Genomic DNA, 12,562 nt, shown 5'->3' on the forward strand with positions numbered 1-12,562 from the left:
GTGCCTGGCTTTGAGTTCCAGCTTCACTCCATTCCAGCTTTCCACTCATGCGTCCTGGGAGGTGGCAGGTGAGGGCTCAAGCACTTGGGTTCCTGCCACCCACATGGGGGACCTGGATGGAGCTCTGGGCTCCTGGCTTTGGCCTGGACCAGCTCCGGCTGTTGTAGGCATTTGGGGAGTGAACCAGTTGATGGGGAATCTTTGTCTCTGTGTGTACCCCAGCCTTTCAAATAAAGTTAACTGACCTACAGAGTAAATGGTGGACATGACATGTAGGTGAAAAAGACAATGATGCCTTGTGCACTTCCCTGGATTGTGTTTTATTGCTTGTCCACCCCACCCCGAGATTCTGATGGGGACAAGAGGGCACAATCTCTTAGCCTTTAACATGTGGCTCCTGCTCCCCAGGAGAAAGGACAGGAGTGACTGTCCCACCCAGGCCCTGCACACTAAGCCCACCCCTCCCTAAACAGCAAAGTATCCGCCATTCCAGCAATGTCCTTGCTAGCTTAGGTTTAAAACCCAGCCAGAGAAAGCTGCTGCGGCTGACACCTGGCCTCCGTGAGGGTGGGCCAGGAAGATGCATGTCTGGGGTCATACTGCACTGACATCTCAGCACAGAAACAGACGGGAAGGTACCCGGGGCTGATACCCACAGGCACAAAGAAGCACAAAGCAAACTGCCTCTTCTGCCTCCCACAAAGCCTGCGTACCTCCTTGGGCTCACCATTGAATTCTCCCAGGCAGAGTAACAGCAATACCCAAAACATACCCACATCAGAGGAAGAGGGCAAAGGTGGGGTCGGGGGGAGGTGGTGGTGAAGACGGGGAGGGAGAGGGGTGCACGGGCTCTGAAGACTTAGGTTGTCCCATAAGGGGCCAAGAGATGGTGCTCCCTCCTCTCTCCACTCACTCTCCCCTGCTAGGAGTGCACGGAAGTGGGTGGAATCCAAGGTGGATCCTGGTGTTGTTGGGTGCGTATTCATCACTAGGCAAGACCCCCAGGGGGTGGAGTGTTCCTTGGGGAGCAAGTCCCAGAATCTAAGGATTTCCTGGGCCCATGTTCCATAACAGTAAAATCTGCCAAGTTCTGACCAATTCACCTTGATGTATTTGGCAAATTCTAAGTACATAACCTACTGCAGCACTAGAAGTTGCAAACACACCTGTTGTGGTTCACGATCAACCAGCCTTCCAAGAACACCCATCAGGAAGGCCCACGTGGAGACACGTGCCCAGTGCAGTCCATATGTCCAGTCCTGTGTGAACCCTGGCCCTGACAGGCATCTGTGTCTGGGTCTCCTGGTTCTAAAAAGAACCTGCAGAACAAATCAAGCTACTTGGCCTTCTCTAGGGCAACCCAGCACTGGGTTGGCTGCCCAATACTTAGCAGGATAAAAGCCATGAAGCAAGGAATTCAAGGCTATTGTTGAGGTCCTTATTAGGAATTAAGAATGCAATCCCCACCCCCAGACTAAGCAGTAGGGGACTGGGGTAAATGTCTTCCTATTCTGTTTCACGCAACAACCCTGTCCACCCCAGGAGCACCTCCAACTTTCACAAGTATACAAAGCACCCAGCGATCAGGTGAAAATGCAGCCCCTGACCTCATCAGGGAGGCTGGGTGGGGCCTGGGACTCAGCATTCCAACAAGCCCTCCCACGTGATGCCAATGCTGCTGTCTCACAGATCTCTCTTCCAGTAGCAAGGACCTATACAACATTTCTCCAGGACTAAAGAGAAGCAGCCCGTGACTTTACCTGTATCGTTCTGAAAGGTTTTGCCTTTATCTGTCTTCTGGTTCAAGTGGAAGGCTTATCCAGCCGTAGCGTAGAGTGGGGCTACTGACTGTAAATGAGGGGAAGTAGCAAAGTGATGGCCTTGGTGCCAGGACAGGGGAAGTCTCTGGGCTTTGCCGAGACCCGAGATGTCAGCCAGGAAGACTGACTTGCAGTCACCCCCGCCCTATGCACATGTGAAGGCAGCTTGCTTCCTGCCCGTGTGCCTCACAGACACGCTGGGTGTCCAATGATCAGGCACTCCTCCTGATGCAAAGGACGCTCTCAGGGGATGCCGGTAATGGCGAGATGTGGTTTTATTACGATCCGCACCCGTTGATGGGCGGGAGCTATGCGCCCAGCACAGAGCCTTCGCAGGCAGAGTGTACAAGGAGATCTCCAAGGATAAACACCTTTAAGCCTGGGCAGAGGTCACACTGACTGTATTATTTCTCATGTTAATAACCCTCTAGGCTGCCATGGGACGTGAGCTGTTTGGAAGGGAGGGAGGGGAGTGGAATGAAACCACAGAGTGTTGCACTGGGAGGAAGATTTCTGATGTAAATGCATTTTAATAAAAAGCTAACATTATTGAGTTGGCCTCTAGCCTTCCCCAGGATGCCTCGCAGGAGACATTATGTATAAATAAAACATCATCAGATAATGAAAGCTAGACTGCTGTCTTCCTGTTCTGTATTGTCCTAGAACTCACACGGCATTACTGCGACAGGGTGAGGTGTCCGGGATCAGGCACTTGAGGTTCGTGAGGGGTCTGGCTGCCTCAGCTCGCCAGCGTCCCCAACCCCAAGGCTGCATCCTCTCCCACGCCTGCCCAGCCTCCATGCTGGCTGCACAGGTGCAAGCCCCTCCCCACGTGGACCTCACCTGCTCAGATTCTCCGACTGCCAACCTGTAACCTTCCAAGGCACCCGACTGCCAACTCGTAACCCTTCCAAGGCACCCACATTCTGCTGGTTCCTCTGCTGGGCTCTGCTCTGGGCTCCGTTGGCCCCTCAGAGTATCTAGCGTGGGGAGTGGGCTTGACTTGAAGTCCAGTCCTGGGTGGGGGGTAGGCTTGTGGGAGGCACTGCTCACCCTCACACTCAGGCGAGCCACCCCATCTCAGCGGTGGGCAGGGAAGGGCTGTGGTTTGAGTGGAACACATGGGAACACGGACAGATTGTTGGCTTCCTTTGGTCTCAGCAAAACGCAGGGGCCCCAGTACACCTCCTGCATTTTCCCTGCCAAGGCCAAAACAGCAAAGGAAATGACACGAGGAAAGACATCGTCATGTCCTCTCACCCTTACTATAGACCCTTCTCTACCCCTAGGGCCCCTCAGCCCCTCTGAATCCCCCACCCCGGCCTTGGAGGCTGACTACACCCCCACACCCCACGGGTGGCTTTCTTCCCATTCCAGTAGGTTCTTTCTTCCTCGGGACACAGAGCACTCCAGAGTCACAGGTCCCTGTTTTCCAAATGTTCGTCCCGCAACAGCTTCCCCTCGCCCCCTCCGGAGGCCCATGAGGGCCAAGGAAAGGAGCCGTAAGCATCTCACAGTCCCACTGCCCTCCACAGGATGAAGCCCTGGGGCTGGCCGGCCTGGGACAACGGCAAGAACCAGCAATGCTGACTCTGTGGCTCTGGAGTCTAAGAGCCCCACCCCAACCCCAGTCAAGTTCAAGAGCTTCCACCGCCTGAAGCGCCCACTGTTCTCAATCCTAAGAATGCCCTGGCTGCCTCTGGGAGGACGTCACTGGCCTTGGGCTTGCTAGGATTCTGAGTCTCCCCGAGGCCCTGGGCTTTCAGCATAGCATCTCAGTTCCTGCGAACTCACTGCCCCGACGCTGGGAATTGCACAGACTCCAGCCGCCTGGACCCAGGGCCTGGGCTGCAGAAGTGGCCGGTGAGCGCTCTGTGCGAGGACACACAGCCCGGGCACTGGGCATCAGAACCAGCGCCCTCGTCTCAAGGGGAGGCACGGTAGGGTCATCTCAGAGGCCTGTGAGGACCCAGCTGCTCCGGGCTCTGCCTGCTTCGCCCAGTCCCTGACTTCCCTCCAGCACGGAGCCTGCTGGGGAGCAGAGGCAGGCAGCTGCATGGGAAAGGCAGCCTTGGGGATGTGGAGCGCACTCCTGGCTACAGGGTCCTGGGCTCCCCCTGTCCAAGTGAGAGTCTCAGGAGTTTTGCGGGAAGAGGTAGTGGCACTGGTTTTCATGAGAGAGGGTGGAGGGAAGGGTGAGCCAGAGCCCGGGGGGTGTCCCCAGGGCTACTGCATTCTCAGGCACAGACACTGGGCAGCCCTCCCCTGAGGTGGCCTCCCCTCCATCCACCTTAGACTTGCTCATAGGCTCGCTCCCCTGGCTCCTATTGGCTCCACTGCTCACCATGGAGACAGCTCCACCAATGGCAGTGGCTGCTGAACCAAGGTGCGCAAGCTGGCAAACTTGCTGTAGCCACAGCGGGCAGAGCACCGTGACGGCTGTACATGGGAAAGGCCGCTGAATGCCCTTTGCACTCTGTGGGCTGGGTCTGCTTTCCCTGCTCGGGGAAAGAGAGGTGTAATAGAGAGAGAGAGGCTGGCAGGAGGAAGGGGAAGAGTAGAGGGAAGGGGAGGGAGATTTCTGTTTTCTCTCTCCCTCTCCCCTCTCTGTCATCTTCCTCTGTTTTTAAGATTTTATTTATTTATTGGAGAGGCTGAGTGAGAGGGAGGGGTGACAGAGAGAAAGGTCTTCCATGCATTGGTTCGCTCCCCAAATGACCACAACAGCCGGAGCTGGGCTGCTCTGCTTCTTCTGTGTCTCCCATGTGGGCATAGGGGCCCCCGTACACAGGGGCCACCTTCCACTGCCTTCCCAGGCACAGTAGCAGGGGCTGGATTGAAGAGAAGTCGGGATGTGATCTGGCAGCCATATGGGATGCTGGCACTGCAGGCGGTGGCTTAACCTACTATGCCACAGCGCCAGTCCCTCTGTCATCTTTCTACTGACAGACACGAGGCCGTCCAGTGGGGCTGGGGGCATGTGGGCCCCTCAGACACAGGTAGAATGTCCTTCACAAGCAGGCTGCCAGCTGTGGCTAGGAAGCCTGTCTCCAGGCCAACCGGCATCTCCCCCACTAATAGCTTCTTGTGCTGCATGTGTGACCTTGCAGCTGTCAATCACACCTTCAGGTGGGTGCAACCTTTCACCCAGAGCTGGCAGGGGAAGGGGCTGAGCCCCTGGGAAGAGTCAGACTGGCTCCAGGAGACCCTTGGCCATCTTGTGTAACCCTTGCGGTTTTAAACCTTGCCTTCAAATTAGTTGCAATCTTCCACCCAGAGGTAGCAGAGGGAGCTGAGCCCCTAAGGAGAAGACAGGCTGTTTCCAGGAGACCCCTGCTATCTCCATGAGCCCCAGGCCAATCAACATACAGCACACAAAACCCCCGTCCAGTGGGCACCCCCTCAGAATGACCCAATGAAAACAAAGTCAGTAAAGCCGTAAGACCCTGGGACACTTTCTCCAAGCCAGCGTCCTGCTCGGGCACGCGCTCGGGCGCTCCACCTGCTCTCTCGGACCAGACCCTTTTCTGTTGCTTGTCAAATAAAAGCTTCTTTTCTAATAAAACTTTCTGCGTCTTTGCAAATTGTTTCCCAGCTTTTTATTTCTATACTAAGTTGAGGAAAAGAACCCACGAGACTCGCTCCAGCCACCGCCCTCCCCTCCGCGACCGGTCACAAAAGACTCACAAGAGATAGAGTGAGAGAATGAGATGACCTCCGAGGCAGACACAGAGCAGCACGTGAGAACAGAGTGTGCAGCCGAGCCTTACCTGAACCCTCTGTCCAGGGAGATGCACTTGGCCTCATGCTGACAGAGGTTCATCCCGGGCACACAGTGGTCAATCACCTCATCGCACAGTTCACCTGGCGGGAGTGAGGCAGAGAACTCAGGCACTGGGGAGGGTCCTGGGGATCCACTGGCCAGAAGCCCAGACCCAGCCAGCCAGGCGGTCATGGCTATCGAGAACCCTGAATTCTCCCTCTTCATGAGTCCTTTCTCCAGTGCCTCTGCCTTGGTTTCCCTAGCAGTGACAGTGGAAGATTCGAGGTCTCTCCTGGGCACCGCACTGGCACAGCGCCACCACTTGGCTTCTTTCCTTGATTGCTCAGGGGCAGCTGCAGCTGCAACCCCAGGGTGCCAGACCCTGACCTTGGGCTGGGCCCCTCCCTGCCTTTGTGTTCTTACTCCATAGCTACGTACTGAGCAACTCCTGTGTGACAAGCGCGTGCCAGGTGCTGGGGACACAGAGGTGACCCAGTCCTGTGCCCCCTGCACAGCCTCACAGGGAGATGTTCAAATATGCAGGCGCTTGTAGCACAGAGTCCTAGGTGCCACCAAAGGGGGCGCTCTGTGTGGACAGAGATGGGGGTCCATGACCTGGCCCAGGAGGTCAGAGATGGCTTCCTGGAGAAGCGGCCAAAGCTGAACAGCACAGTTCACCTGTGAGAGATAAGCAGCCTCTTTGATTTTTCAAAGAAGGAATTAGGAAAGCCATTTGATGTTCTGATTTCTGGATATACTGCCTTTGAAGTTCCCAGTGCTGCAAAATGCAAGCCTAGCGGGTCATAAACACTCCAGGTTGGCCCTCTAAGCTCAGCCAGAGAGAGCTTGCACCAGCTGACCGTGTGTTTTAGGAGCATGGAGGGTGACAGCAGCTCCCAAGGTGTGCAGGATTTCAAGGTCTGAGTTTTGGGTTTCCTCCAATGCTGTGAAGTCAGGGGAGGGACACTTGTAGCCCAGCAAGTTCTCTCTGGGGTAGGACAAGGCTGCCAGAGCCACTGCTCCCAGGGAATGGGGCGCAGGGTGGTCCTGGGGCGGGCTGGCAGCAATGGGCGACACACACTGCTCCAGAGTGTCATTGCTGCTACAGTGGGGACACACCTGGAGACGGCCCTCAGCCCCTGCCCTCTCCACGTTTGGCCCTCCCTTGTCAGGACTGCAAAGGACACGATGTTTTTTTCAGACCTTCTCTTCCTTGTTACCTGGCGAGACACGGAAAAGCAGGCGAGGTCCCCAGGGACTCCCCACTAGGAGTCAGTCTGGTCACCTGCAGAAGCAGATGGGGCTCCGCTGGGCAGGAGACCACCTGTTCTGGGTTCCCCCAGCCCCTCCCCACTGCCCATCTGCCTGCCATAGATTTGGCTCAAGGCCCTCCTCATTCACAAAGCCTGTTCGCAGCCCCTCTTGACTGCTCCCTCCCTGCTAGGATTCTTACTGTCTCTCTTCTGGCAGGGGGCAGGTTCCCCTGGGCCAGTGATCAACCCTACAGTGAGTCCTCTCATCTTAGGGAGACCAGAAGCCCCTTGTGGCTGAGACCTACTGGTCTCCAGTGGTTATTTAGGGCTCTGCCTGTAGTAGGGCATATAGTAAGTGTTGCCTGTTGCTAGTGTGACTCTTAGCTACAACTCTACCTAGACACGAGGCATTCAGGAGGCAAAGCCTTAGCAGACTTACCAGCAACTTTTCCCAGCTCAAAGGGCTGTCTGGGACCCCAGGAAGGCCCAGGGTTAACAGAGTGGGTGGTTTTCTCAGTTGGCCTTGGCACATTCCAGTAGTCTCAAGACTGTGCTTGGGGATCCCTGACTTTTGGGCGAGGTAAAGGCCCAGGGTCTGAGGGGCAAAGACAGAGGCTCAGCTGCCTTCTCTGTGGTCCTCGGGATGGTGGCCACATTCCTTGACCTCTCGCCTGACTCTTGACATAAAAGCCAGGCTCCTGTAGGCTGCAGGGCATGGCAGTCCCTTTGTTGCACCAGCCTCAACTGCTACTTGCCTTAGGCTGGTATTTCCTAAAATATGGTTCGTGCAACACAAGACATCTGGCTTGGTGAGGGTGTTCTGGAGTGCAGTAAGATGGAAGCTCTGAGATCAAATCACTTTGGGAACTGCTGGGTTCAACAAAATTCAGCTTTACGGTAGGATTGTCACCACCTCGGATAGGCTACTCTGTGTCACGCAGCTCCCAGAAGAGGGGGATTACTGGATGCAGGATTTCTGCAACCTTTTGCCATTGAGTCATACTTTTAAAGAATTCAGCAGCTTCAGGTTGGTGTCAAACCGAAGTCACCTGTATTTTGCAACAATTGGTAGCATTTCACCATCTAATGGTATATTTAAGTCCTCATCAGGGGCTGTAAATGTAGGAAACAAAGACATTGTGTTTTAAGGCCTCCTAAGAGGAGGCTTCCAGAGGTCTCTGGCTGGGTTAGGTTCCAGCACTGGGAGCTCTGGGCTTATGAAGGCTATGCTTTCATTCTGTTGAATCCAAGTCTTTCTCTCTTGACCATGAGCTTCCTATAAGAAGGAACTTTGTCTTGCATGTGTCACATCCCCAGCTCCTACCAGAGTCCCTGGAAACTGTAGCTTTCCAGAGGCAGTGAACTAGACCTGAACAAAGCATAAACACACGGTAAGTCTTAGGTCTCCAGGGCTCCTGCAGGAGGCAGTGACCATCAACTGGATGAGCACGCAGCTGCAAGAGCTCTGGGAGCCTGTTTCAAAGTGGGAAGGAGCTAGTGTGTGGCCGGGGGTTGGTGGTGGAAGAGACGGGCAAGCCAACAGAATGGGGCTTTGGGAAGCCCCTCAAGGGATATGGTGGTCTTTGGAGAAAGGACGGGGCCTCCCCAGAAGAAGCCACGAAGGTGGTATTCCTTCAGCCATGCCCTGTCCCCCGCTACACACACAATGGTGCTCGCAGGAGAGCCTCACCTGTGTAGTTAGGCGGGCAGACACACACATAGTTGTTGATGCCATCTACACAGGTGGCGTTGTTCTCACAGTCGTTGTCCTCACAGTCATCGGGGTTGATCTCACACCGCTGCCCCTCGAAGCCCAGTGGGCAGGAGCAGCTTTGGGGACATATTGGGGTGGAGGGAGGCAAGACAGGGGTCAGGGAGTGGCGTGGGTTGGAGAGACAGGGAGGGAGGGAGAGGTGGGAAATACAATTAGTTGGATTATCTCGTCTGCAGATGAAGGTCTGAGATGCCAGGACGCAGGAAGCCTTGGGATTCCGAGCAGGAGGACCCTCAGGGGGCTCTGAGGTCGGCTTCATTTCGTCCCCTACCCCCAGACAACGTTCTGTCTCCCCTGGCCCTTGTTGGCTGCCTCGCCCCGGGGGCGTTTCCCACCTGCAATATCTCCAAGACTGTCCCCCCCGCCCCCACAGCTGGACGGGGACATGGCATGACTCTCTGCCCGCCCTTGGTGCAGTCTGGCAGCCAGAGAGAGACAGCAGGATCCACGTCCATCCCCCCCTTTCCGTGGGGTTTTCACTCAAAGACAGCCTTCCTATCTCGGGGAAGGAGGGAGCAGAGCCTCGTGGTCAAGGGCACGGGCTCTGTACTGGGTTTCCTGGGAATAATTCTGGTTTGCCACCTCGCAGCTGTTTGACCTTGGGTGGCTGTTGAGATGAAATGAGATTATACAAGCAAAGCTCACAGGGCTACATGGCACATAGAAAACACTCAGAACACATTGGCCAGCTTCAGTTTTATACAAAACCATCCCCACCCTCCACCTCTGCTCAGGCATGTCATTTCTCTCAACATGAATCCTATAACTCTGAGCCCCAGCAGCTTCATGGGCAGGAGGGGATGGAGTGGGAGGACCTCTCTCCTGCCAAGACCGAGGGCTTACGGTGAGCCTGGCTTGGGTCAGCAGGATGCAGGGCCTTCATTTGTCTTTCGAGTGTTAAAATCTCTCACAGAAGTAGTTTGGCTCCCCTTGAACTTGGCCACGCCCCAGAATGAGGTATGCAGAATGAGTCAGAGCAGATGCAGGTTGGGTCAACCAGCAGGTGTGAGGGCTGCAGGGTGCCTGGGGGTGGCTGGGAAGTGTGCGTCCGATTAATCAAGTGTTGCGGTGAAATCTAGCTGCTTCCTGGCCTGTGCTGCTCTCAGGGACTTAGGCCCCATCATCAGTGCGTGCTCGTGCTTTGCATGTGGAATTCCAGGCCTCTGTTTGCACACACTGCTCTGATTTGAGATGTAGCTTAAAAAGTTAAACTAAACCACTAGGAGCTACATTTCTGCAGCCCCAGGATCCTATTAACCCCCTTTCCAGGGGCTGCTTGGGCCTGAGCTCAGGGCAGGATAGCAAAATGACCCTTCCTCATTTTTCTTTTTTGTTAGGGAGCCGGGGTGTTCATGAAAACAGCTGTTTCGCTTCTTCAGAGCCAGCTGGGTGCAGGTCAGGGAGGGGAAGTTCAATCTTCAACCAGGGTAGTGCCCACTAGTGGGCTGTGGGTGGCCGGCCAAGAGGGCAGGGGTAGCCAGCAGAGTGCACAGAGGGTGCGGAAGTGGCTTTAGACCCTCCTGTCCTCGGTGGACACCTCAGGGGGGTTTGTCAAGGACACTCCAAGAGCACTCAGAGAGCTGTGGGGAGGCAGAGCAGACCCCGTCTCCCGTCTTGCTCTCCTGTGTGGCCTTTGCTATTCTTGTGAGCAGGCCACGCAGCAGGATTAGAGAAGCATTGATAGGAACAACTGGGTGATGCTTCCAGGGTTTGGACCCTAAGGAGGCGAGATAGGCTGACCTATGGCCCTCCACCCCCAAAGGATGGTGAAGTCCTCACTCCACGGGCCTCCAATGTGCCCTCACTGGGAGACAGGGTGGTGGCAGGTGTCATTCAGTTGAAGTCACACTGGGAGAGGGTGGACCACCAATCGAATGTGAGGAAGGGAGCCAGGTGCACACAGAGGCGTGGGGAGGGCCCGTGATGATGAAGGCAGCCAAGGAGTGCCGAAGACCGTCAGCACATTCCCAGAAGACAGGAAGGGGCAAGGAGGGGCCCTGCCCTGTGGGCTGCAGAGGGAGCCAGCCCTGCTGCCACTTCGAGCTTGGACTTCTGGCCTGGCAAGCAGTGGGAGCCCTAGGAAGTGAGTCCAGGAGAGCCCACAGGGGCAGAGCTCCTGACGAGCACCCCCACCCTCTGCTGAGCTGGCACGTACTGTGTGATGTGGGATTTCCTGCTCTCTGGGCTGTGCCCATCCCCTTCCCCTGCTGCTTTCGACCTGGGCCCTCTTCCTCCCAAACCAAGTTCTAGGAATGCTTCCAGTGCATCAGAAACCCCCGCGGGACTCAGGGGATGGAAATGGGAGGCTTCTGCTCACGGCGCTTCCAGCAGAGACGGCAGAACACCGTCTCCTGTGGCAGGAGCTCTTCTGTCCCCACCATTGCCACCTCCCAAGCCCGGCAGGGCAGAGCCAGGCTGTCAGCCCTGGAGGTGTTTCCCGGCTGGGGCCGTGTGGCTGCCTCTGTGAGATTTCTGTAGTTTCTACTGACTCCTGCTCTAGGTGACGGGTGGGGGAGGGTGGTTTGGCTCACGGAGGGAGGCAGGAACATGAACTCTGCCTTGACTGTCACTCTTCAAGAGCGGGAGTTTGACGGGGCTAGCTTGGCAGGCAGGCATGTGGGCAGGCTGGGTTCCCTGGGGAACAGAGCTGGGCGCACAGAGCTGGAATTCTCCCACAGACCCCATAGCAGCCTCCGGCCAGAGTGCTTTTGATAATTAATTGTTCGCAATCTGAGCTTGGTAAAAATTGCACGGCCCTGCCTTTACTGTTGAGGCGTGGCTCCCTAACCTGCTGGCTCACTGCGGGAGCCGGTTCCCAGCAGTCTGGTGTGGGAGTCGGTTCCCAGGAGTCTGGTTTTGCTGGGGCCCCCGGCTGGGGAGACCGAGCATGTGAGAGCTGCTGGGGAAGGTGGGAAGCAGGGAGGGGTGGTGAGGTTTGGGGAGAAGCCTCCTCTCACTCCCAGGAAAGATGAGAAAGACTTAGGTGGTTTCTGTCCCCCTTTCTTCCTGAGATCTTAATACCAGAGCGGCAAGAGGACTGGATGTGAGGTTAGATTCAGGAGCCAGTGTCAGCCCATGTGACCTAGAGCAAGTCAATCTCTGTGCCTTGGTTTCCTCATCTGTTCAATGGGCCTACTAGCTACCTGCTACAGAGGGCTGAGTACAGAGCTCAGTGAGGGAGTGCATGAGTAGCTAGTGCCTGTATAACCAATGCCGCCCGTCACCACTATTACAAGTTGAGCAGCCGTTAAATTAGATGCTTGAGACCAGAAGTGGTTCAGATTTGCACTCCCCCCCACCCCAGATTTTGGATTATTTGTGTGTGTGTGTGTGTGTGTATTTAGATAAATATGCATACATATAGTTTGCATTTATCTCTATAGAATACATCATCTTGGAGATGGGACCCCAGTTTAGACAACAGATTCATTTATGTTTCATAAACCTTAGACACACAGCCTGAAGGTAATTTTGTCTGATATTTTTGTTGCACCTACATTTTGCCTGTCACCACTCACATGAAATTCAGAGAAAAATAAAATTTCTGCTTGTGGTGTCATGTTGGTGCTCAGAAAGTTTTAGACTTGGGAGCATTTTGGATTTCTGCTCAGGGATGTTCAACCTGTGTTTATAATACAGAGAAGAAGGGTGCGACTGCCAGGCAGGCAGGACTCTGAGCCAGCCGTCTCTTTAGTCAGCACCTGCAGCTTCCTGTAGGCAGGAGGTACTTGGATTTGAGTCCTAATAGCAACACTCACTACCTATGTGACTCTGGACCAAGGGCTTCTCCCTGGCAGGCCCGTGTCGGTATCGGGAGATGTAGCAGTACTTCCCTCACAGGCTAGAAGCCTTGCAGCTGCATACTCCTAGAGCGCCTGGGCTGCTTCTCCAGCACTGTCCCCCTGGGGAGTCCGCCCGCAGAGCCCTGCGTGGTGCGGGAAGACCTGGGCTG

The 12,562-nt window shown here is 55.4% G+C and overlaps 1 protein-coding gene across 1 annotated transcript in view; it reads right to left on the minus strand.

Annotated features, from left to right (window-relative positions):
- The window catches only part of SLIT3 (slit guidance ligand 3), a 642,229-nt gene that overhangs the window by 25,421 nt on the left and 604,246 nt on the right, over nt 1–12,562 (minus strand). Inside the window, exons 28-29 of the mRNA XM_002710368.5 lie at nt 8,527–8,666; nt 5,591–5,684 (exon numbers count right to left, since the gene is read on the minus strand). Coding sequence (XP_002710414.3) covers nt 5,591–5,684; nt 8,527–8,666 — 234 coding nt within the window. The remainder of the gene's footprint in view (nt 1–5,590; nt 5,685–8,526; nt 8,667–12,562) is intronic.

The sequence above is a fragment of the Oryctolagus cuniculus genome, chromosome 6 (assembly GCF_964237555.1).
Source record: "Oryctolagus cuniculus chromosome 6, mOryCun1.1, whole genome shotgun sequence".
In the NCBI taxonomy this organism is placed as follows: domain Eukaryota; kingdom Metazoa; phylum Chordata; class Mammalia; order Lagomorpha; family Leporidae; genus Oryctolagus; species Oryctolagus cuniculus.